Raw genomic sequence first — 27,142 nt, 5'->3', positions numbered from 1 at the left:
AAGATTTGGTTGTGGTCATTAACAATTTATAACCAAGCCCACTTAAGTAAAAACAAACATTTATAAACAATATTTGGGAATTTGGGTGTCGTTCTTTCCAAACTACTTCCTGCTGGTAGGGGGCGCTGTCATGGGGATTCTAAGAAGATGCCTTGTCCCAACTGTTTTGAACGTTGGATCACCTGGGATGCTGTTTCAGGGGGTCTTGCTTGATCAAACCACAATAATCTGGAAGGAATCCACAGCTTTTCATTTTCTGTGGAAACAAAATTAGAAATCCTTTTCCCCAGTAATCTGCTCTTAAGACTTAAATTTTGAAGTCAAAGCATTTTTAAAATATATAAATTGGATTGATCCAGCAGCATTTGTTTTAACAGTTATTTCCTCAGCAGTCAAACGATACAAAGACAATATATATATAAAACCGTACAGTATCCAGATTCTCTCCATCTTTATGTGGCTTTTTTATTACTCTGTTTCTTTTACTTTTTATTTTTTCATTTTTTGAGACAGGGTTTCTCTGTGTAACTTTTATCTGGCCTGGAATTCACTCTGCATACCAGGTTTACTTTGCAATCACAGAGATCTGCTTGCCTCTGTCTTCCAAGTACTAGGATTAAAGGTGGGACCCACAGGAAAGTGACTGCTGATTCAAGATGGATATTGCTACAGGGTTCCTGCTTCATGGGAGAGTCTGCCAGACATTCTGCAGGACACAGAGAAAATTGACTGACAAACTGCCAATACAAGAATACAGTTTAAAGTTTCCTGCTTTGCTGAAGAGTCTGCCAAACACACTATGGCCTATAGGCTGAAGATGGAAGATTACAGAAGAACTTCAGGTGACTGAAAAGGCAAGATGTCTGTCATTTCTAGAGTTTATATACTATCCTTCTGTGGTCTTTGATGGAGTTGAAGACAGATAGTTATGGTTATAGTTTTCCTTAGTTAGACTTAAAGATAAGTTACATTTAGGACTTTATACTCACAAAGATAGAATAGATGATGGAATATTTTCTTAAATCTTACTAAATGTTAATGGACTAAATATTGTTAACTGTGATTCTTATTTGATAACTGTTGTGTGATATATTTTGCTATGTTAAGGTTAAACCCCTTCTTTTTATTTAGACAGAAAAGAGGAGATGATGGGAGATGTCATTCTGTAAATGTTTCTCATACTGGTTAATGAATAAAGCACTGTTGGCCGATAGGAAAGCAAGATAGGCGGGACTAGGAGATGAGGAAGATTCGAGGAAGTAGTAGGGAGGAGTCAGCATGGGGAGACTGGAGAGAGCAGATGCCGGCCCCACTCTCTGGTAAGATGAGACCACGTGGAAATACTTAGATTAATAGAAATGGGTTAATACTTAAGGCAGAGCTAGCCAATAAGAAACTAGTACCTGGCCAACAGCATTATATCTAATACAGCGTCTCTGTGTGTTATTGGGGCTGGCGTGGTGGTGGGACCAGACAGACCAGCAGGGGAAAAACTACTCGTAACATATGGCACCCAACGTGGGGCTTAAACCCACGACCCTGAGATTAAGAGTTTCATGCTCTACCAACTGAGCTAGCTGGGCGCAGTGGTGCATGCCTGTAGTTCCAGCTACTCGGGAGGCTGAGACATCAGAAGGATCGCTTGAGTACAGGAGTTCTGGGCTATAGTGTGCTATGCTGATTGGTGTCCACATTAAGTTTGGCATCAATATGGTGATCTCCCGGGAGCGGGGGACCACCATTTTCAATTTCAATACAAGATTGCACTGATTTACCCCTCTAAAACTTCTTAGGTAAGATCTCTGTAGTTCAGATTTTATGATTCTCTTGCTTGCTTGCTTTATCTTTTGGAGACATGGTTTTTACTATATAGCCCTGCTGGCCTTGAACTTGACTCTTAAGTGCTAGGAATGTATAGACATGTGCTACCATGCCTGGCTATAACCTGTAACTCTGTTTCTCTCAACCACATGGATACCCTGTTTTAAGTTAAAGAATATTTTGACACAGAGGTTTCACTGAGGCCATGTGTGTGTCTGTCGAGGTCTGCTGTGCTGTAGGAAGCAGATTGCTGTGGACAGTGTCTGTGCAGACAACCTCCACACAGTGGCTTTGGCTACAGCCCTCTGAGTGCCATCAGCGACTCTGTCTCCCAGCATAGGCCACGTGCCAGCAAAATCTGGGCTCATCAGAAATTGCTACTGACCCCTGACTCCTTCCTTACACACACCTCAAGAGCCTGTGCTCACTATTTTCACTCACTTTTTTTTTTTTTGGAAACAGGGTCTCACTCACTATGTAGTTCTCGCTGTCTTGCAGCTTACTATGAGAAATGCACAAGCTGAGTCTATCCACAGCAATGGGGAAAGAAAATTTGCTCCTAGACTTTTCATGAATAGCATTTAAATTTAGACTCAAGAACTAATAAGGGAGGGTATAAATTAAATTACTGTCTAAAATAAGATCTCCTATCAAGGGAACCTTCAGCTTTAACCACCTCATAAAGTCAGGCTTATTTGGATAATTCACAAAACTTTCTGATAACAGTACCATAAAGAAAAACAGTGCTTCAATTTGGTTAGACCACCAAATCTTTCAGCCTTGACCCTTCTTGTAATTAAAGTGTTGTTCCTTGGAAATATACCTTATTGAAATATTTGAAAAGAATAGCTCTAATCTCAGTAAGATTCAGGCAAACTAGTTTTCCCAAAACATTTGCTTCACTCTGAGAGAGACTCTGGAATGATGCTCTGAGTGAGTTCTGGCGACTCCGGATGGCTTCGTTCTTGAATTCAATCGCAGCTTCCAAAGCTTCTATTCCTTCTTCAAGTTGGAAAAGAAGATGTTCTTCCTAGAAACCACAGAGAGCATTCGTCTTAAAAAAAGTTATAACCTGAACTCTGTCTCATGCTTACCTCAGATCTTACCATGTGGTGGAGCCTCTGTTTAAGGGACTAGTCCCTTAGAGTCTCACTAATGTTAAGGGTTCAGTGTTTGAGATCTGGCTAAGCTGAAGGATGTACAACATGCCAGTGTATGAAGCAGACTCACCAAGTTGTCATTGTAAACATTACATGACAAAATGGAAGATGGAGAAGCTAAGTGAGTTCCATGGTGTTCCAAGGATTGGAAGCAAACACTGATTATCTAATCCAAAGGGTACACTTCAACATGGCCTCTGCTCACAAACTGCAAGACTGACATCTCCCTCCAGTGCATGGAAATGGAGACTCCCCACTGGTGAGACCTAGCAGGTCTGCTGTCCTTCCAAAGACAGGCAAAGCAGGCCAGTGCAGGGACACAGGAAAGGGGCAGCTGCACTCAGAACCAGTGATGAGAAAGAACTGCGTCTCTGGAGGAAAATGCAGCGTAGGTGACGGAAGTAGACAGGGTTCCAGGAATCCTGAGATTCCCATGACATGAAACAGCCACAGAATGCCTAAACTTCTAGTACTTGGAAGGCCAAGGCAGGAGAATCGTCAGTTCAACAATGCTGCACTAACAAGACCCTGTTTTAACCCCTTCAGAAAACGATTCCTATGAAACCTTATTTAAATGATGGCAATATAACATCTGTTAATATTCTGCTTGTGCTCCAAGGCAAACTAGTTCTCTGAGTTGTCCAAATTCATGCTATCTGGGAGAAGTGTGGGGCAGGTGGGAACCCAGATCCTTGGCAACAAGGGTGTGGCTGTCTCTCTGCTCCTATGTCTGTGTTGAGGTCACTGGGCAGGTTTCCCCAGGAAGACTGCTTTGCCCATACTCTCATCCTTGCTGAGGACAGCATTTATCACACAGTTTAAACCTAGCATTTGTTTAGTGAGTTAATGAAAACTTAAAAAAGCATTTTCATATGCTGATTATTTCTTCCACCATTCCTAAGAGTTGTTAGTGACTCCTAGACCTCTGTTTTTTCCACCTTAAGAATAGATAATGACTTCATCTAGTAGGAAGTTCAATACTTACTTTAGAAAGCCATCTTATAAAACCTTCTGGAAGAACAATTTGGGGAAAGCATTCAATGGCCATTTCCCTGTGTGGTAACTAACCATCCTTTGATTATATGGTAATTGTTCCAAAATAAACAAAATAGTCATATTTTGAAAGATTTTCTAATTGTGTATATATGTATATTGTCTGTACATGTGAATGCCAGTGCCCTTCAGAATCTAGAAAAGGGCCCTGGCTGTCTAGAATCTAGAAAAGGGCCCTGGCTGTCTAGAATCTAGAAAGGGGTACTGGCTGTCTTGGAGCTGGAGTTACAGGTAGCTCTGAGTTGCCCAATGTGGGTGCTGGGAACTGAACTCAGTTCTAGCCACTGAAGCTATCTTGTAAGCTCCAACAATCACACTTTTAAGAGGAAACAAGCACCTTTAAATACTTTTGAAAGGCACTTAAGTGTATGAATGAATAAAAGGAACCCAGAAATACTAGTGAACTGTCTTATAGAGAAAACATCTTACTTTTCAGTTGCCATTCAGATTATATTTTATCAAAAATAAATATGAAAGATTTGCTGAGAACTATTTAGTGTGATCTTAGTTTCCATAATGTTGGGTATAAGTTAAGGAGCTACTAAGAAAGTTTGGTACCTAACTATAGGACTCTGAGGGTTACCCACTTCAAATACAGCTCAGTGGGTAAATCTCTTGCTGCCAAGCCTTACTACCTAAGTTTATTCTCTGGGACCCACATGACAGAAGAGCCAACTCCCCAGTTGTCCACTGACCTCCATACATGTGCTATGGCATACATGCATTGCATGCACACATGTGCAAGTATACATTTGTACACACACATTGCAACCACACATTGAAATTTTAAGAGTGAAAAGTTAAATGTATTGATATATTATTTATGATTTATTAAAGCTTGCCTGAGGGTTCAGAAAGCAAAATCAGCTACAATCCATAGAAGCCAGGCACACACCTCTAATCCCAGCAGCCAGAAGCCAGGCACACACCTTTAATCCCAGGATTCAGAATTAAGAGGTAGATGGATCTCTGTGAGTCCAAGACCACCCAGATCTACACAAGATTGAATCCGTCTAAAAGAGAATCATAGCTCACACCTTTGATCCCAACATTAGGGAAGTATGTAAGACAGAATCAAGGCCTCAGAGAGGCCTCCGTTCTCCAGCCACACTGAGGAGAGGCGGCAGTCTGAGGCTTGGGGAAGAGCTCCTGTGTGGATCGACCCTTTTGACCCGAGCTAGAGGCGAGAGCTAGTGGCTGGCTGCTTTGCTCTTTTGATATTCAGCTTCAAGTGTGAACTCCAATATCAATCTCTGGGTCTCTTATTTGTCCCTGTTACAGTTAAAAATAAAATGAACCACTGCACATAGCTGTGGGTCCTCCAATTCGAGGTAAGTGGCTGTGTTAAAATGTCACTGCACATTACCATTGCTTTTAAACTCTCATTTGAACTGAGGTTGTTGGCAAACATTCTGAGATAGCAGGTCTTGGTGAGTCCTAGAGAACAAGGGCCTAAAGCTGCGGTCTTTGGTAAAGAAGTAAACAAAAGACTAACAAAAGCTGTCATGCAAGTACTGTGTTTTGTGTACATTTTGGGTAAATGGATGTTTAAACATGAAAGGCGGGACTAAAATTTAAAAGACAGAATAGACAGAGGTTTTCATATTTTATGCCTGTGTACCACTTACTAGAGAACAACCCTGAATTAACAAACTACAGTGTTGACTGTGTCATCTGCAGCGTGTGGATAGAAATGGAAAGAATTACGTTAATAAAATAAGCCAGAACTGGGGAGTAGAAAGCAGTCGGCAGAAACTGGTAAGAGAGGATCGTAGCAGGTGAACAGGCACACAGCACAGTTGGAGGTCTAGTTCTCATGTCCACAGCAGAGAGGTATCCCCGCCAGATTTAACTGTCAACCTCACTCAGCCAGTCACCGGAGACTAGCGTCTCAATGGAGGGTTCAAGACTGACCTGTGGACAGAGCTGTGATCTGTGTGGGACTGTCTTGCATGCTGTCTGACTGGTACAGGAAGGCCCAGCGGACTGTTCTGGAATGTATTCAAAAGCAAGCTAAGCACGAGCCAGCAAACATTCCAACAAGCAGTGTCCTCCACGGTTTGTTTCAAGTCCTTGCTCATACTCCTGCTGGGGCTTCCTTCAGTGGTGGGCTGTGACCTGTGGGCCGACAGAACCCTTTCCCTTCCCTGAGCTGCTTTCACTCTGATTACTTCATCCCAGCAACCAGAGAAGTGGGGTGTTGCCATGGTGAACCTGAGCACTCAGTTTCAGGAAGAATGTAGACCCTCAACTGTGGACTAAAGAGCTGCCGGGTGCTCAGAGCTTCATAAGAACATATTGCCACATCGTGGGCAAGGAAGATAAGAATTCTAGGAGAAATGCAGACGACGACGGCCTGGGCTATGAGGGTCAGACTTGGGATGGGGCCTCTGTGAGACACAGGGCTGAGAATCAGCTGTGAAGCATGTCCCATGGAAGAAGCAGGAAGCATCTGTTCAGGGTCAGCACACAGAAGCTCTAGTCCAAGCGGCAGATACTGTGTCTCAATTGGCGGCCAAACTTAGCAATTTGTAAGAGCTCCACTAAGTACAGGTTTGGAAAGCACGGACAATGCAAGACTTCAGGACTCAGAGTGGATGAAGCGTGGTGCCATGTGGCAGGGACAGAAAGGCCAGGAGAGCCCACCGGTGAGGAGCATCCTCAGTGTAGTGGAGAACATTAGGGTGCCAGGACTGGGGTGGCTGCCAAGGACAGTGGTTAAGACACACTGTGCGGAGCGGATGGCAAAGATGATAAAACCAGACTGCAAGCCTTGTGGAGTCAGACACTGTATTTTCATTTTAATTTCTGTGTGTGTGTGTGTGTGTGTGTGTGTGTGCGCGCGCGCGCGCGCGCGTGCACGCAAGAATACGCGTGTGTGCTAGAATGCGTGTATATGAGAATGTGTGTGTGCGAGAATGCGTGTGTGTGAGAATGCGTGCGTGTGTGTGAATGCATGCGTGTGTGTGTGCATGTGTGTGTGTGCAGGTGCTCACAGAGGCTGGAAGATGACACAAGGTTCCCTGGAACTGAAGTGACGAGTAGTTGGGAGCCACCATGTGGTGCTGGGAACTGAACCCAGGACCTCTGGAAGAGCAGCCAGTGCTCTGAACCACTGGGCCATCTTTCCAGCACTAAGAGACTTTTAACTTCTTTTTTACCCCCTTTGGTTTCTCTGCGTAGCCCTGGCTGTCCTGGAACTAGCTCTGTAGACCAGGCTGAGTTTGAACTCACAGAGATCCACCTGCCTCTGCTTCCTGAGTGCTGGGATTAAAGATATGCACCACCTCTGCCCAGACTCAAATATATAATTTTTAATTTTTGGATTTCATCAAAAAATGGGAGTTTTCAGTTGTTAGACAATTTGCTACTAAAATGATCTAAAGTTTATCACTTCTTATAAACAATATAATCAGAAAAATAATTGCTGTAAAATGAAAATAATTTTAAGCAAGTTTAAAGATATCAAAATAGCAAGTTATCCCATAAGTATTCATGCCTTGGGTCACGTTAGAGTCTCCCTCCATTAGCTGGCTGCTGGCAGGCCTATCTGAGAACATTAATCTCGGCTTTAAAACACAGCAGTGAGAGCCAAATATACTTCAAAACCACACTACAGAAAGCCAGAGAGAAGCTTACAGGGCTGAATGGGACACAGCTGAGTTCCTCCTGGGACAGTATTGTTAGGGAGTGTTGCCGATGATACCTGCCACAGGACTCCACCTCACCATGTAGTTGGCCTAGAACTGGCCTTGAATCTGCAGCCATCTGTCTACCTCAGCCTCCCAAGTGTCAGGATACAGGTGCATGCTACCGTGGCTTCACTGTTCATTAATAATGGGGGTGCATGCTACCGTGGCTTCACTGTTCATTAATAATGGGGGTGCATGCTACCGTGGCTTCACTGTTCATTAATAATGGGCATCTCCCTCTGCAAATGGTTTTCTCACTCTTCTGTCTGCTCTACCTAGTAATGTCTTACCATGCTTTTTTCAAAATCCAACTCCTGATTGCTATCTGCCCTGGCAGCTTTGACCCAGCTTTCCCCAGGAGCTCTGCACTATGTTGTGTAAAGTGTTATTCTGTAGTAAGTTCAGCTTTACTACATTTCCTTATAGTTCCACCTTCCCAGTTAGAATACATAATTTAGCAGTTTACTTCTTTATGGCCTACTAACAGTCCTGAGAAGACAGACCCCTTAGTTTAAGCTTGCTGTGTTTTAGGTGTTTATCCCTTCCAACCTAGAAGTCCAGTTCTGGTGCCTCTGCACAGCCAAACAATTTAAGTCGTCATAAAATAGGGTAACCAGTATGTGAAATGTCCCTTCAGCAGACGACACAGTCATCTAATGTAGTCCTGATTCCTTTCATCAGTTCACGCCACAGCAGATTCACAATAGACTTACAGGACACCCTTTCTGCCATTTCTTCACGAGCCCTCTAACATCTCGCCCAACCTAAAACAGGATTCAGCAAGACACAAGGCCTGTAGCACACCATTTTCCAGTCCTTGCCCATGCTTTGGAATGACAGGCCCTAACTAAATATTTGGAGAGAAATTTCAGGTTAAAAAAACTGACGTGAAAGAGGGCCTTGGGATCATTTTCCACGGAAAAGACTAAGTCTGGGGCACTTTGAAAGCCAATGAATGAATCATCTCTCACATGTTAAAAAACAAAAATCAAAAACAGGCCGGGTAGTGATGACACATGTTTTTAATCCCAGCACTGGGAGGCAGAGGCAAGAGGATGTCTGTAAGTTCCAGGACAGCCAAGGATACACAGAGAAACCCTGTCTTGAAAGACCAAACCAAAACCAAAACCAAACAAAACCAAACCAAACCAAACCAAACCAAACCAAACAAAAACAAAACAAACAAACAAAAGAAAACCAGCTATTAGCCCTATGAAATGAAACTGTAACTAAAAAGCTATTTTATTGGCATCTGTATTTTGTTTGAGTGTTGGAGAATTTCCTCTGAAAAACCAGCCCCTTTTCAGTGAAATTTCCATGGAAAGAATTAACTCCTAACGCCACAGGAATGTTTTATGTAGTGAACTACCTACCAGAATTATCAAAGATGACAGACCTGAGGGCCAAGTCTGCCCGTGAGGACCACATGGTAAAGGGGGAGGCTGACTCCTCCGTGTTGTCGCCTGACCTTACAGACACACCATTGTATGTGCATATGTGAGAAAGAGAAAACAAGCTATGTGCTCTCCTGGAAAGATAAATAGAAAGGCTTTCCAGTGATTTTCTGTGCTCTGTGACGCCAGGTGAGACAGAGCTGAGGAGACCACGCTCAGGGGCTGCGGTGGCTCCCTCGTGCCTGGTGATGCCAGGGAGTCCATGTAGGCGCTGTTCTGTGGACATCTGTCTCATCAAAGCACGGCTTACACCACCAAGCAGATCCCAGATGAATGCATTAGCGGACACAGTCTTGAAATGGTTTATCAGGTTTATGATCGTTTGCAAGAAAATCGCCCACATCACCCATCATACAACAACTCCAGTTCCAAAGAATACTGACTTACTCTGGGGGACAGCGCTCCGCCACTCTTAAGCCTCTCATCCGCACTGCTTCGCTGTCTCTGCAGCTGGTCCTTCTCTTTCTGCAGAGCCTGAACCTGCTCAGAAATCTTCAGTTTCTCCTCCGTTGTGCTGCTTTCAAGCTGCAAACTTTTTTCCGACAACTCTTGCTCCAGCAAGTTCAGACGAGCCGATATTTTCAGACTATCTGTGCTTAAGTCCTAAAAGACAAACCCACCGCATCGAAAAAGTTACAAGAAACCCAGACAGCTTAGAAAACAGGAAGGACATCAACAGGATACTAAACGGTTCTATTTTTATCTCTTATTTTCTTCCATCAACTTTCTAAAGGGGTACATCAACTAAAATCTTAAATTTAATGGTTCTTTAAAAATATATGGGTTTGACGTGTGAAGTTATGGGGGCTGGAGAGGTGTCTCGGTGGTTAAGAGCACTGGCTGCTCTTGCAGAGGATCAAGGTTCAGTTCCCAGCACTCACTTGACGGCTAACAATGTCTGTAACTCCAGTTCCAGGGGATCTGGTGCCCTCTCCTGGCCTCCCTGGGCACTGCACACACTTCATGCACATACACACAGTGCACACACATCGTGCAGTATATAGACAGGCAAAACACTCAGACTCAGTTAAAAAAAAAAGTCAGAGGTTTTGAGAAGCAGTATTCTCTTTTTCATTATCTTATTCCTTAGCTCATTACGTGGTAAAACTGCTAGTTTCTTAAGAGGCTTATATTTGGTGTGTTTCAGCATACTTTTTATTCTTATTACAGTAAGAAAAATCTAAGAATGTGTTCACATATGGATATGTCCATTATTAAAATAATTTGTAAAGATTGTATTATATATTTCCATATGGTTTCCAACATACATGTAAATTATCATAAAGTTTGCCATATCATAATAAAAAGCAGAACCATTTTCCAAAATAAGTCTTCCTGAGTCCTTTTAGTCTATTTTCCCACTGTAAGTCATATCAGAGCTTCATGTTCCTCATTATAAACTTACGACTATGTCTGTAAAAAATGGTACTTACATTTGATATTTTTGTACCTTATAACTAATTCTTCAACAAAATTGTAAAATCTCACTTTCATTTAATCAGTCTCTAAGAATTGTATTCAATGTTATCTTTTATTTCTACATTTATTTTTACTCACTGTGTACATGCGCGTGTGTGCACGTGTGTGAGTGTGTGTGATAGCACAAGTGTGAGAGTCAGAGGACAGGCGAAGGGAATCAGCTCGTTCCTTCTGCCACGCGAGCTCTGGGGATCAGTCTGATGGCTGCTCCCTCAGCCACTGGGCCAATCCCTCCCATTCCTTTGGAGCCCAGGTTGAGTAATGTCTTCAGACACAGCGCTGCCTTTCCGTAAGTGAAGCCCTGACATTCATGAATCCATGCCCCAGCAGGTTTGAGGGGAGACACTCCATCTTCACACTCATTAGGAACTGAGGCTGAGAAGCGGACTCTTAGTTGAGATCATTTTCCTCATGAATCTGAAGACCGCTTCAGATGTTTTAACTTCCAATGAAGGAAGTGGAGAGGCCACTGCCATCCTGGCTTCTAAGATTGACAAGTGACTAGTTTTTTTCTAGTTGGAATATTTGTTTTTCCTCAATTCACATAAGGCTTTCCACAAAGCTTAGCTCTGGACACTTTCGTGCTGAGCCCTTAATGGGCTTGTTTATTTTAGAACCTCATAGTATGTTGGAAAACCTTTCTTTTTAATTTATATGAATTTTTGCCTGCATGTATGTATATGCACTGTCTTAGGGTTTCTATTGCTATGAAGAGACACCTTGACCATGGCAACTCTCATAAAGGAAGACATTTCATTGAGGTTTAGACAATTATTTATCATCATGGCGGGGAATATGGCAGTGTGCAGGCAGCCAAGTGCTGTAGAATTCTACATCTTGATCTCAAGGCAACTGGGCGTGAACTGTGATACTAGTAGCACACTGAGCAAAGGACACCCCACTGTGACACACAGCCTCTGACAAGGCCACACCTCCTAACAGCACCACTCCCTTTGGGGGCCGGACCTGAGGAGGTTAGGAAGGGCATGGGATCCCCTGGAACTGGAGTTACAGACAGATGCTTTGTGAACCACCATGAGGCTGCTGGGAACAGAACCCGAGTCCCTGCAAGAGCAGCCAGGGCTCTGACCCTGAGCCATTTCTTCCCCGACATTGTGTGTTTTCTCTGATTCGTCTCTTTGGATTCCCTGTTACTTCAGTGCTGGGTTTCCTGTATTTATCTGAAAATTTCCCTCTTTATTTTCTAATGATTTTTCTTCTAATTCACTTTCAAATGTTTCCAGCCCTTTCTGTTTACCCTTCCAATTCCTAATGGTTCCTTCATGTCTTCAATGACCTGTACTGTTTTATGGCTACAGAATTCTTTTTTTTTTTTTTTTTTTTTTTTTTTTTTTTTAACCGCATTGAAGATGAGTCTTTCCTGAAGTTTTTCAGCTTCTCCTTCTATTCCTAGTGTCCCCTAGTTCACTTTTCCTTCAGGTCAAGTGCTTGCACAGCAGGTGGGTCACCCTTTTATTACCAAAGCTGCTGATCAAGAATTTGTAAATGCTTTTCCTATATTCTGTAAGCCATGCTTTTACTTTCCCGGTTGTGTCTTTTAAATCTCAACTATTTTTACTATTAAGTCCAGTTTGTTTTTTCTTTCCCTGCTGTGATTTAGATGTAACATCCAAGACAACACCACTCAAAAGCCACCAAGACGGGCAGAGGGGCGACTGAGCAGTTAGAGCATTCACTGTTCTCACGCGGGACCCAGGGTTTGCTCCCCACACCCACACGGTGGCTCACAACCTCCTGTGACTTCAACTCCATGGGTGTTACACTCCCTTCTCGCTTCTGTGGGCACATGTATGTAGAAATATACACATAATTAAAAATAAATCTTAAAAAATATTTTATAATGATTGCAGTCCAGACTATGTGTTCTTTTAACAGTTTTATAGTTTTAGCTCTTATTTGCAAGTCAGTGATATATTTTAATTTTTTGTTTTGTGGCAGGGTATTCCTGTGTAGCCCAGGTTAGCCTTGAACATGACATACAGCCCAAATGGGCCCAGAACTCATCTTCTTATCTTACCTCAGGAATGCTAGGTTAACAGGTGCTAAAAAACATGCTCGGCTTGAGTTAGCTGTATACAATGCGCTTTGCTTTGCATTCAACCTACCATGGACCTTGTCGGAAATGCATAATTTGAAGCCTTGTAAATATTCCTCAAAAACTACAAAAAATCAAATCTTTTTTTTTTCTGAAAAGATTAAAATTTTCAAAGAATCAAGGTGGCTTTCATTCATTTATACCTCCTGTTTGTCTCAACGAGTCCCTGCTTTTTAAAATTACATGTTTAAAAGCTGGAGGGATGCTCTGTAGTTAACAGCATGTGCTGTTCTGGCAGAAGAACAAAGTGTGTTTTTGAACACCCAGATCACAACCACCTGTAACTCCAGCCCCAAGGGAATCTGACACCCTTTACTTAGGACAGCTGCACACATCCCTCACACAGACACACATATTATGTGCTACACTCTTTATTTAGGACACCTGCACATACCCCTCACACAGACATACATATATGCACTTAGTTTTAAAAAGCAAAATCTTAAAAAAAAAAAAAAAAAAAAACCTACAACTCTCTAAAATCAGGAAACAGCTGTTTGATGCTTTTTCTTTTTTCAACTCCTAAACTCATCTTAAGAAAATATTTTCTCCACATTCATTTATTTTCTTCTCTCTTTTGTGAACAGAACATATCTTAAAGATCTAGATAATTTTCTTCTATCATTCACTTACAATTTTGATTTGTTAATCTTTTGCTGCTATTTTACATATTTTGAAGGACTGGTTTTATAACCTGGCCTTGACAGTTAGCAGGTTACCTAGATGTCCCATCGGGAATCATGTTTGGCAGAGGGGCCAGCCAAACCCTGTACAGGTTCAGTGACCAACCCGACTGCGTAATGGGTGACACGGCAGAGTCAAATACAGGTCCTGATGTGGCAATGTTAAGACCATAGCTCCATCAACTCAGACCCTCAGGGCTACATGCTTACTGATGTGTGTGTCAGGACCCAGTACCAGCTCTAAGTGAAGTTACATTTTCAAATCTGAGCAACTCAGATGCTATCAGCAAAAATACATGCAGATAAGCCAAGAAATAGTTCTTGCTGCTTTTACCTGTGCAATCATTCTCTTGAAAATCTGGGACTGAGGCAGACCTGTTCATATAACTACTAAGTCACATAGGAAACGTATGACATTTCTCAAGTCTTTATAACTAATAAAATACAAACCACCATTCTACAATCCTTTTTCTCTTTTATATGAGTCTTGTAAGCCCCTAATGTGGTAGTGACACAGAAAACATTTTCCAAATTACCAATGCCCACTATAAAATACCATACAGAACAATTTGTTTAAAATTTCCTGTGACATTACTAATGCAAGGCAGCCAGGAGGGAGGTAAAGGAAAGCTCTGTGGAAGGGTGCAGGGCTTCTACTTGGGGGAGAGATATAGTTGTGACAGGTAAACAACATTATAGGAATTAATGCCACTGAATTATAAATTCAAAAAGTGCATTTTGAAGTAAAATTTGAGCTGACCATGACCATAGGTAGTAGGCATATTCCTATAATCCTAGCACCAGACACTGAGGCAGATGCTCAGGGTCAGACCAGGCTTCACTGGGCAAAGGCAGCTTTTATGCTCTGCATATTTTACACTTGGAGAACAGTGGCCTGTCACTTGAGAGCAGCAATGCTTTGGTGACATCACTTGATTTTAAGTAGCAGAATATACTGAGAATGACAATCTTCCTGTGGCTTTCAACTACAGTTCATCTTTATGAGTATATGTGTCTGTGTACACATACGTGAGCATGTATTTATCTTTACGTGTGTGTCTATGTTTACATACGTGAGCATGAGTTTATGTGTATGTGTCTGTGTACACATACGTGAGCATGAGTTTATCTTTACGTGTATGTGTGTCTGTGTACACATATGTGAGCATGTGTTTTAGGCCAGAGGTCAGCACCAGGTGTCTTCCTCAATGGCCTGCTCACATGTTTTGAGGCGGGGTCTCTCAGCCTGGAGCTCAGTGAACCAGCAGCCCAGCCCAGGACCCCATCCCCACCCTCCAGATACAGAAAGTACAAGTGAACGCTTCCAGACATCTGAACTCAGGTCCTCACCCGAGAATGGAAAGCAAATTACTAAGCTTGTGGGTTATCTTTTAATTTTTCTAATTTTTGTTTATGGGTGTAATAATGTGTGTCTGTGTCCCATTTCTGTATCTGGTGCCCAAAGAGGCCAGAAGAGGGTCCCCTAGGACAGGAGTTGAGTATTAATGGTTGTAAGCTGTCAGTTGTGTGTGTGTGTGCGCGCAGGGGTCAAACCTAGGCTCTGGAGGGGCAGCCAGTGCTTCATCATTGAGCCATCTCCCCAGCTCTGAGTTTACCTGTTAGAGAGAACATGCCCCACAAGTGCATAAGCTAAAAGTGGGTACCTGGCTGGACCGCAGCTTCCTGTGCTCCAGGTGGCTCTTCTCCTGTAGGAGGGCCTCCTTCTTGGAGACGATGGCTTCTCGCTTCTTCAGATCTTCTTCCAACATCTCCAGTTCTTGGCGCTGGCTCAGAACTTTCTCTACCTCTTCATCCAACCATTTCTTCTGCTCATCAAATTTCTAAGTTAAAAGAGACACTATGGTTTGTTTCTCCCCACTACCATAAAATTATATCATTTAAGTCTCTGAAATTTTTAAAATGAACACCAAAATTATCAGAGCAATTCACACTCCCATTTGGCTCCCCAGATTCTGGTTAACATGCTGTTCTTGCTGTTTTGTGGGAAGTTAAAATTTATGATCCTACAGTGTTGCACTCAAGCTAATTTTGCCTGACCAAGGCATCGCAATTCACATCTATTAAAATCAGACTGGGTATTGTCACACGTCGTGGAGGTCATGCCTCCACATGCTTCACTGACAGTTGCTCGCCCCTCCCACCTGAGCTGTGGGATAGGCTGCAAGGGCAGCATTTTCAGCTCCCGATCCCTGATTACTGCTTGGCCTGCAGACAGCATCTGACAAAACGTCAAACGAGTAACTAAACAGATGTAATCAACCAATGGAATAAATAGTCCCTGAAAAAAAAAAAAAAAACTACTTTGTAGAGTGTCAACTTCAAATGCTACAAAATTAAATGAAAGGGTAGAAGGATATACAAAATCTGTTCGTTTTCTGATAACACAACCAGAAAAAGTACAAATATAAATAAAACATGACTAAAATACATTCTATCATAAGCACACTGAAATGTCATTAAAGCCACTAAAACAACAAATAAATAGAATAGTCAGAATGGTATTATTTTCCAGTCCATCAATAGGCCCCAAAGAAAGACCTAGAAATCTATATTAAGACAGTAAGGAGCCAGACATGGTGTCCCAAGCCTGCACTCCAAAGGTAGAAGCAGGATCAGAAGTTCAGGGTCATCCAACTACACAGGAAAGTTTGAGTAATCTGTGTTTACCTGAGACCTTGTCACAAAGCTACAACAAGAAGATGAAAGTAATAAAAATGCATGCGAAAAGAGGAAGATGCAAGGCCAGCCGACTTTACAGCAGACCTACCGTGTGTGGCCCTGCAGGCACTATCAACCCACGCTACACTGACGCCCAAAGCAGCAGCTGCCCTGCAATTCCCACAAGTGGGGAGTAGTGTTCAAACGCTTCAGTGCAGCCCAGACCTGGGAGAGGGCCTCAGGAAGCCCACAATTCAGTTCATATTACAGTGAGTGGGTTTCCAGGTGAAACAAGGCAATTGAAGATATTTGTGAATGCAGATGGTCTGTGTGGTAATACATCCATACTCTAAATGTCACTATGAAAATATGTAAAATGTAAATATTTTAAAAATCTCAATAAATGTGTTTGTATTCTGAATATGATTGTAATTTTGTAATTTTAAATACAGTTTTTCTTAAATACCTCAATATCTTTGACCTCCAAAATTAGTTTATGGTTGTGGTTTTATTTAGAATATGACACCAGAATGCTTTTGAGTATGTTTAGTACACAAACAGTGTGGTTCTGCTGGATGTAGGGCTCTGGAGTTCAAAAATATATCTGTCTCTCTGAGAGTAAATCTCTCTACAATGGGAATAAGTCTAGTGAACATGGATTTCACACAATATTCAGATAAATAACTTCTGCCAACATAAGAAGATAACACATTTCACATTTCTGTGTAAGAAATCATTTCATAAAAATTTTTGAAAAAAATACAGGGCATTTTACAAAGAAGCAACAAAAAAATCTAATATTTTACGATTTTATTCAGAATCTGCTACTCTTTAACCTATAGTTAGACTCTCATAAAAACTGAAGAGAATTAGAAACAGTGAACAGAGCTGACCGACCTGGAGTTGTTCCACGCTTCTGAAAGGACCTGTTCTTCTGTTCGAGTCAAACCCACCCAGGCCCTCGGCCTTTGTGCTCTGACCGTCTCCTTGTCCTTTTTTTAACTGCAGCTCCTGTACAGAGAAATTAAAAATGCCTTACTCACTGTACCACCCATCTCTCACTTAATACACAGACACACACTTTCTCTGTTCTCTCCTCTTCCCATCCCCCACCGCCTCATCCCTTTTCAATGCTAGGTCAGACCCCAGAGCCACGCGTGGGCCACGCGCCATCGCTCTAACCTCCTCGCACTCACTCTCCCAGTTACAGGGGACAACATGAGATGAACAGTGGGGCTACTTTAACTTCATGCCGTGACGGCAGGGTTACTAACAAAACTGGCCCTCCTCACTGTCTGCGTCCCTAATCCCCACGTGTTTTCCTGCCTTGCTGAGGCTGTGGCCACGGGCGTGTGTGCTCACAGTACAGGGTGGGTTTCCAGTGCAGGGTGACTTTCGGGCTGCAGCAGTGCCTTGGTAGTTAGGAGTGGGCGCTCATCTTACAGAAGACCCGAACTGAGTTCCCAGAGCCCATGGCAGGTGGCTCACAACCACTATAACTATAACTCAAGCTCTGGGGGATCAGATGTCTCCAACCTCTGCAGGACCTGACCTCATATGCACATACATGCCCACAAGTGCAAAAGTCAAAGGAACAAGTATTTCTGAAAATGGGAGCCTGCAGCTTAACAACAGCCTTATGAGATCAGGCAGAACAAAGCCTCGAAAAGAGCAGTCTCCAACTCCTTTAACTTCCTTCCCTTTATATCTTAAGGGCCAAATCAAGAAGCCCAATACTCATGGGGTTTTCCCACTACGGACACCTGAATCAGGAAGGAAATTAAGGGAGGAAGAGACTGAGGGACCTGGCCTTCTAGTTTAAGAGACCTATGGATTATTCCAATGTTCCGAGAGTCAGGTCCGAACAGGTATTGGTTAAATGTGTTTCCTGCTGACCTGTGGTGGACAAGTACCGAGGATGAGAGTATTTAGTTACTCCTGCAGCAACTCTAACTCATCAGTTCAATCTGTACTTAGCTGAGCATCACCTACACCTGCAATCATGCTGCCTGGGAGGCTCAACTAGGAGACTCACGTTTAAGGCCAACCCAAACAACAATAGTGAGAGAGAGGGGGAGGGAGAGGGAGGGAGAGAGGATGTGTATTCAGTTTAAGTGAACCTATAATACCAGCTCTGGGGAGGCAGAGGCAGGCAGATCTCTGAGTGAATCCAACCTGGTTTATACATAGTGAATTCCAGGACAGCCAGGGCTACATAGTAAGACACTGTGTATGAAAAGCACTGGGCATAGTAGCAACACACACCTGTCCCCTAACCCTCAACCATGATTTGAGATCAGTCTAAGACCCTGTTGCAAACACAAACAAGTAGAGAAAGCAATTGAAAGTGTGTGTGTGGGGGGCTTTTATTAGTAAAATTCACTTCATTTCTGCCTTCTTTACCCACAGGCGTCGCCTCCCTGGTGCTGGCTGTCCTGGGTGTCTGGCCTCCGCCTGCCCTACGTTAGCTGCCTCATGTCACGTCCCCCCCCCCTTCTTTCTACACCTCCATCTGTGTGCTCTCCTCTGCTCTGACGCTGGCCTTCCTAACCCTGAGAACCAGCATGAGTATCTGCTACCTTGTTCCGTTACTCTTCCAAATCCCTGGAGTTGGAGAGTCAAGCTTTCTGAAGCAGGATCTCAATCTGTAGCCTATTTTGACCTTGAACTTGCAATCCTCCTGCCTCAGACTCTTGGATGTGGGAATTCCAAGTCTGAGTCCTCAGATCCAGCTTACTTAAATACAACATTCTTTGACTGTTGTCAGTTGTCTACCCACTGGATGTCTGGACTTACTCATCCAGCCTTTTACCCTTTACCCAACATACCCCTATTTCCCAGTCCACAGTCAGTTTTGACCACGCCCTCATCAGTTCCATCAGGAAGAAAGAACGGTGTCCCCAACAGATGGTGCTGGTACAACCGCAATTCTACACACAAAAGAATAAAGCCAGGCCTGTGTGCCACATCATATATGAAAACTGACACCGAAGATTAACAACCTGACTGTATAAGCGACAACCACATAAATTCTGTGAACAAATACAGGCAAGTTCTTCACTACCTTGGACTTAACACCAAAAGTCAAAAGCAATATATAAAGTGAAACTCAAGTTTTAAAGCTTTTGTGCATCAAAAACATTACAGGGAGTTAATGAGGGTGTAGCTGGACTGGCCTGCCTAGGATGAAGGAAGTCCTGGGTTCAGTTCCCAGCACCACATGTACTGAGCATGGCGGTGCACACTTGCAATCCCAGTGGTCAGGGAGTGGAGCCTATGTGGTCAGGGGTTCACCAGGGCCATCTTTGGTTACATAGTGAGTTGGAGGCCTTGTCTTAAAAGAAAACAAAGAGTAACACTGGACCCCATATGATTGGGCCTTTCAACACCGTCCCATGGAAAGGGGAGGGACTCATAGACCCCGCCCCTCAACAAGGACTTAGCAGCAGCTAATAGTTTACAAGGGAGGGTAAACCCTTTCTTCAGTGGTGTAGCCATTGGTGATGAGTGCATGCTCCTGCACACAACCCAAGTGAGACACTGAGTAACAACAACAGCAAAAGGAAAAGGCGTGGAAACTGGAGTGGAGTGAGGTGAGGGGAAGGGAAGAGGATTCATGGGAGATGGGGTGAAAGAGGGTAGCAGGGGGAAGGGCAGACACAGCAAAAAAAAGTAGGAAAACCGTCATAATATTCACCATCCCCACATCTGACAGACGATCTCCAAAATATATGAAGAACTCAAGAAACTAATCAACAAAACACCAAATAATTCAATTTAAAAATGAGGTACAGATCTGAACAGAGACCTCTCCACAGAGGAATCTCAAAGTGACCACGAAACACTGAAATGTTCAACATTCTTAGCCACCAGGTAATGCAAATCAAAACAACTCTGAGATTCCATCTCATACCTGTCAGGATGGCTAAGATAAAAACACAAGTGACAGCTCATGCTGGAGAGGATGTGGAATAAAGGGGACACTCCTCCACTGCTGGTGGGGGTAGAGCAAACTTGCTCAGCTACTTTGGAAATCAGTATAGCGGCTCCTCAGAAAATTAGTAATCGGTCTGCCTCAAGACTCTTGGGAATACACCCAAAGGACGCTCCCATCCTACCAGGATGACACTTGCTCAACTGTGTTCATAGCAGTTTATTCATGATAGCAAGAAACTGGAAACAACCTAGATGTCCCTCAAATGAAGAACAGATAAAGAAAATGTGGCACATTTACACAATGGAGTATTAGCTGTTAAGAACAATGGTAACATGAAATTTGCAGGCAAATGGATGGAACTAGAAAAAAAAAAAATCATCTTGAGTGAAGTAACCCAGACCTAGAAAGACAAACATAGTATGTACTCACTTCTACGTGGACATTAGCTGTAAAGTAAAGGATAACCATGCTCCAGTCCACAGACCCAGAGAGTCTAGGTAACAAGGAGGGCTCAAGGGAGACGCATGGACCTCCCTGAGAAGGGGAAAGGGGAGAGGTAAGGAGGGTGGGCTGGGGCTGCTGGGGATGGGAACAGGGGGTCAGGTGAGGGGATGGGGCTGAGAGAGACACTGGAACTAGGGTGGGGGCACTTGGGACAGCAATGTGGAAACCTCCAGCAGTGGGAACTCCCTGCAATCTATGAGGCTGACCTTATCGAAGACTCCTAGTAATGGGGGACATGGAGCTTGAACAGGTGGTCTTCTCTAACCAGGCAAAGGCAGGACTGGGACTTCAACACACCCACAAAACCTTCAACCTACAACTTGTCTTGCCTGCAAGGGTCATGGTGTTCCAAACTTGTGGGAGTGGCCAACCAATGAGTGGTCCAACTGGAGCCCCACTCCACAGGAGGGAGCCCATCCATGCTCCATGCCTGGACTGCCTGGAGGGCCAGGCTGGATGGCCCGGAGACCTGATAGAACCAAACACTACCAAAAAAGAAGTCAATGAAATGAGTCCTAATGATTCTCTTATGCTCACAGATTGGTGCCTAGCACAATCATTATCAGAGAGACTTCATCCAGCAACTGATGGGAACAGATCCAAGGAGCCACAACCAAACATTAGGCAGAGGCAGAGGCTCCCTGTGAAGGGTGTCAAGGAAGGATTGTAGGAGCCAGAGGGGTCAAGGACACAAGAACATGGCCCAGAGCATCAGCTAGTCAGGACTCACAGGGGCTCACAGGGGCTCACAGAGGCTGGAGCAACCATCATGGGGCCTATGTGGGTTGAACCTAGGTGCTCTGCATATGTGGGAGTGGGGGCTCTCTCTGACCTTTGCCTGCTTTGGGGACCATTTTCCTCCTCCTGTATTGCCCCATACAGCCTTATTGTAATTAAGATGTTCTGCTGACATCCCTGGGAGGGGTGGATTTTCTGAAGGAGGAGTGGATGAGGGGAGAGGGGGAGTTGGTGGAGGAAATAAAGGGAGGAGAAATTGCACTTGGGATGTAATGTAAAAGATAAAAATAAATTTTTAAAAATGTCATAGTAAAATCTATTCTATATTAGTGGTAGGAATGCAAAATGATGCTGCTATTGTTATGGGAAACCAACCACTGGCCACTCCTTTAAAAGTTAAAAGAATATAGTAAACACTTGTAAATTGAAAAGGCAGCAAATACCATATCATAGTTCTTATTGGATTATATACAATAGTAAAAAGTACAACCTAACATCCACTGATGGATAAAACTAAAAAAAAAAAAAAAAAAAAAAGAGTAAAAATGGCTGGGCATGATGGCACCTTTAATCTCAGCCCTCGGGAAGCAGTGACAGGTGGATCTCTGTGAGTTCCAGGCAAGTCTGGTCTACAAAGCGAGTTCCAGGACAGCCAGGACTACATAGAGAAACCCTATCAGGCAGAAAACAAAGATTGAGCCTTGCTATGTTGCCAAGGCTGGATTCACACTGGCAAGAAAGCACCCTGTGTCAGCTTCAGAAGCTGGACCATACAGAGATGTTACTGCAGCTAGTGTCACAGAGAGTGAGGCTCTGACAAACCCCACAACACCAACGAAACCAGAAAACATGCTGCGTAAGCAAGCCAGACGCCAAGGGATGGATTTTCCCACTTACAAGAAATACATAGAAAGTGCAAATTCACAGAGATATGATATATCAGAGCTTATCAGAAGCTGAAGGAAAGTGGTCACAGAGAATTGTTATTAATAGTTACAGAGTTTCTCTTTGAAGTCTTGAAAACATTCTAAAACAACTATGATGGCCTGTACTTCACTGTGAATATAATTAATGCCATAGAATTAAACATGAATAGGGTTATACATATTTTGTCACACTTCATTAGACTGACAGGGCTAAGAAGTTGGCTCAGTAAGGAGAGTAGCGTGATTCACAGAACACACGTGAGAAGTAGCGGGAAAGAACAGAAGCCTGGACCTTGTCCTCTGACCTCCACTCATGCACTCTGCCACACGCACACTCACACAGACACACATGCAGAAAAATAAGCACAAAAATGATGACTTAAATTATAATAAAATTAAAATTTAGTGAACAAAATTTTTACCATAACAAAAAAATTTAAGAACGGGCAAATGCTTCCTAAATTCTGTAAGTGGTGTGAAAGCAGATTAAAGCTAATGTTACAATGCCTCTAATCTGGGGATGCTGACAATGGAGAAAGACGTGTGTTGCAGGAACAGATGGTGTCTTTTGTTTCCAAAGACTCCAAAACCACTCAAGAAAGAAGTCTTTATTTAAAAAAATCCTAGGGAGTTTCTAATTGTGTTGTGATCTTGGGTTCTGTTTGCTGTTTCAACTGAACAAAGCCTGGCCCAGAGCTAGGAAGGATTTTTAGGACTGTCTGCTTCCTTTCCAAAGAGCCTGGAGCTCAGTCCGCTGAAGGCAACTTTAGATAAGAATAAAGGAACTCAAAGAGGGCTAAGGCTTTTCCCCAAACATCCCATGCAGGGACAGAGGAAGCTGGGGTTGAACCCAGTGCCAGCCTGGCTCCAGATCGCAGGCTGACCATGCTCCTTTCTGCTACCCACTCCTGCACAGACTGCACCGCACTCTGACGGGGATGCTAGCCCTTCACCGGGAACTTCTCCCATATAGCAGCAGGGACAGCCAGCAACAAATGACACCGTGTAGAAAGTGACCTTTATACGCTTAACTCTTTGACATCCTTAATTAAAGACCTGAGTTTCCAGCATTGTGACTTATTTGTGATGTCATAACCTTCAAGAAAGTGCTCAGAGTTGAGTAAACAGGTTTTACTATGTGGCCAAGCAAAGCTTGGCAGGAATAAGGATAGTCCTGAGACACAGATCTGGCCAGACACTGCACAGAGCAGCTGAGTGAGGCCTGGGCTGCAAGAGCCCGAGCCTCCACCATGTCATACAATGCTAAGCAGGAAGTATGGACAGTATTACTTTGAGTTTTTGCTGGTCTCTCTTAACCTCTGCATCCAGGTGCTTCTTTTTCTCGCTCTCTTCCCGCAGCCGTCTCTGGAGCTGCACCTTCTGGTGCTTCAGGTGCCCCACGTTCTGCTCCAGCTCGCTGGCACGCTTCTCACTCTGCATGGACAGTGATGCCAACTTCTTACTATCTTGCTGCTTCTTCTGTAAAACCTGGGGCCACACAGAATATTCCAGACTGAGAAGGAATATTTCTCTCATTTCCTAATGACACAATATTTTCACTCAGTGGTAAGGGCTGCCATTTTCTTGGATCTACTTTATTTTTGATAGGCTCATCGACACATGCTCACTTATGTACACTTATTTTTAAATTCTTTTTGAGATAGGATCTCTCACCTCTAATTCCGTAATTGAAGAAAACATTATACTTTTACCAGACACACAAAGAATGATGAAATTTGCGTTGACAATCAGAGGAAACAACCTCTTTTGCTTTTTTATGAAGAATTCTAATTTAAAATGTATATGGCATAAAGTATTATAGTTCCTGCCTGGTCTGCAAGCTCTTGCAATGTACTCAGTAAACTATATTACACACATGCACACACGTGCACACATCACACAGAGGTATACACACATACCACACACATACACAGACCACACATACACATATATATACACACACACACCACACATCACACAGAGGTATACACACACACCACATACAGACCACACACACACATACACACAGGCACACACACACACACCCCAGACATAGTGGCTCATACCTATAATCTCAAAAGCTCAGGTATCCTAGCTTCAGAAGGCAAAACCAAAAGGCTGATCACAAGTTCAAATCCAGCCTGTTCTATATAGGAAGTTCCAGGCTACCCAAGGCTACAAAGCAAGACTCTACCTCATAAACAAACCGACAAAAATTAAGGAAATTATTAATAAATTATGCAAGTCATAAGGAATTGCTAGTCAGACTGTTGCCAGCACTGCAAAGCATACTACTAGACTGAGACAATATTACTTCCACGCAAGACATGTTGTTTACTTCAGACAGAGAATAGACCAGATTGGGCTTGAACTCATAACCCTCAGCATCTGGCTGGGGTATATGAGTGTGCTATCTGACCAGCTCCTTAAAGACTTTTTAAATGAAAAATGTAATTACATTGTAGTGAGCTATCTACCCCGCCCGCACCTGTTGCACTGACCACGCCCATTGGGGTGTGGGGACAGGGCGGGCGTGACCTGGGGGAACTCAGTCTGGGGTCCTGGACCCCAGCTCTCTCTCTTACTTCCTGGTCAGAGACAGAGAGCATCTGGAGGCATCCTTGGGACAGGAACCTGCAATGGTCATCTGTTTCTGGTGTCAGTGATTTCTCCCTGAATAAATATCCATCAGTCTATCATTTGCCAGGTTCTTATTTACCAGGCTTCATTACATCATTTCCTCCCTCACCTCCTCTGCACTCCTCCTGATCTCTCTCAAATTAATGGTCTCTATAGTGCTGGTGTGTGAGTGTGTGTGTGAGAGTGTGTGTGTGTGTGAGTGTGTGTATGTCTGTGTGTGTGAGTGTGTGTGTGTATGTCTGTGTGTGTGTGTGTGTGTGTGTGTGTGTTTTCCTCTGGGAACTGAACTTAGAGCCTCACACATTCACTGAGCAACACATCTAACCCCGGAAAAGAAGCTTAACTCTTCCTAAAGTTGTAGCTAAGTCCAAAGCATTTGGAAATGAAGTCTGAGTTGTAGTACTCAAAGTTACTAACCTTTTAAAAACAATCAACTATGGTCTCAAAAACTGAAATAGTTCGTATTTGCAGGCTGACTACAAAGTGTCTCTCTGGCACCTGATCAGCGCTTAACTATCAATCTTTTGTCCTTCAGTAAGGGATGCAGTTTGTTACCTTTTTGTCTTATCATATATAATTTTATGCCAATACTTTTAATGTTTACAGAAATAAAGAAATATACCACCCAGACTGCAAATACACAAAATAATAGACACACTAGGCAATAGGGAATATGATACAGTTCTAATGACTAAACATTGAACCCTGTTTCCCTCAGTACAAGAATCAATCCTTTTTGTGATGCTGAGGATCAAAACCAGGGTCTCACACATAGTAGATAAGGGCTCTACCCCTGAGCTTCATCCCCAGCCAGAAAGATTCAGAGTTAAGAAAGGATGGCTTGGCCAGGCATGCTGGTGCACACCTTTAACCTCAGCACTCAGCAAACAGGCAGGCAGATCACTGAGCTCAAGGCCAGCCTGGTCTACAAAGTGAGTTCTAGGACAGCAGGGACCACACACGAGTCTGTTTCAAAAACACAAAAGTAAACAAAGGGAAGGATGGCTTTATGAAGTTGCATGATTTACCTGAACGCGAAGCTTTGCAGCATCCATCTTTCTCCGGAACTCCTTCTGTAATTTGACCTTCAAAGCAACGTCAGAAAGGTCTTTGCTCTCCAGCTCCTGCAGCTGCTTCCGGGTTTCTGTGAGTTCTACTTTTGCTTGCTCAGTTTCATGCTCCAGTTTTGTTACCTTCAAAGAATACTGTCTGCTCACAGACTTGGCGTTGTTACCTTCACCAAAACACAGCAGTAAGAACAATTACAAACGACAACCCCAAAACCGCAGGCAGTTACAACTAAGGTATGACATTAAACACCCAGCTTGACCTTCAAGCACTCCAGCAGCCCAGCTTGTGAGCAGATCTCTTGATGACTGTTCCCATTTGTTTCTAGCATCTCTTCACTGTTCTATTCTTTGTGTTTCAGTGCTATATGTGAGATCCATTTTGAGCGTATGAATGTGCATTTTATATGCAGATGCTCATGTTTGTGACACCCACTAGGGGACAGAAGAGGCTGGCCGATTGTCTGCAACTGGAGTTACAAACGGTTCTGAGTCACCCAGTGTGATGCTAGGAAGCAAATCCAGGCATCTCCAGCCACATTGAGCTGTTTTTATTCTTCTGAATTTGCAATTGAGGTTTGTTTGCATCACGCTTCAATTAAGAGAAGGCCAGAAAGGTAGTTCAGAAGTTAAGGGCATTGGCTGCTTTTCCAGAAGATCTGAGTTCATTTCCCAGCAACCACATGGGGGCTCACAACCATCCACAAACTCCAGTTCCAGGAGCCCCAAGGCCCGCGTCTGGCCTTCATGTCTACCAGGTACACGTGTAGTACACACACATGCGCGCAGGCGAAACATCCTCATACATGAAAGAATAAAAGCTATCAGGAGGTGCTTGTTCTCTCATTTTAGATGCTTGGACTTTTTTGCTGTCCATGATCTGTCTTCTTAGTTTAAGAACAATTACTACGAAATATTTTTAAGAAACTTTTTAAATGCCAGGCAGGATGGCAAACACCTTCGATCCCAGCACTCAGGAGACAGAACAACTAGAGGGCTGGCAGTCTAGCTAAGCAATAGCGTGTATCTATTGTGCATGAGGCTCTAGGTTCAATCACTACATGCCCAAGTAAAGAAACTACACACAGCTACTGCATAGTATTAGCAAACAGATTGGTTGTCAATCAATTATTAAAAGACTAATGTTTTATGAACTACTAATCAAAAAAGTCATAGGGCCAATTTTCTCATGA

The 27,142-nt window shown here is 43.3% G+C and overlaps 1 protein-coding gene and 1 non-coding gene across 2 annotated transcripts in view; both read right to left on the bottom strand.

Moving 5' to 3' along the window:
• The window catches only part of Kif27 (kinesin family member 27), a 63,769-nt gene that overhangs the window by 7,025 nt on the left and 29,602 nt on the right, over positions 1–27,142 (bottom strand). Inside the window, exons 10-14 of the mRNA XM_051194179.1 lie at positions 25,911–26,116; positions 23,533–23,730; positions 17,035–17,148; positions 15,123–15,299; positions 2,645–2,851 (exon numbers count right to left, since the gene is read on the bottom strand). Of these exons, the coding sequence (XP_051050136.1) occupies positions 2,645–2,851; positions 15,123–15,299; positions 17,035–17,148; positions 23,533–23,730; positions 25,911–26,116 (902 nt within the window). The remainder of the gene's footprint in view (positions 1–2,644; positions 2,852–15,122; positions 15,300–17,034; positions 17,149–23,532; positions 23,731–25,910; positions 26,117–27,142) is intronic.
• Trnak-cuu (transfer RNA lysine (anticodon CUU)) lies at positions 1,511–1,583 on the bottom strand. Its single transcript has one exon. It is a non-coding gene; the product is annotated as a tRNA-Lys (tRNA).

Source organism: Phodopus roborovskii, unplaced genomic scaffold (assembly GCF_943737965.1).
Source record: "Phodopus roborovskii unplaced genomic scaffold, PHOROB, whole genome shotgun sequence".
Lineage (NCBI taxonomy): Eukaryota > Metazoa > Chordata > Mammalia > Rodentia > Cricetidae > Phodopus > Phodopus roborovskii.
The sequence above is the reverse complement of the archived record's forward strand: the minus strand, read 5'-3'. Positions and strand labels throughout refer to the sequence as shown.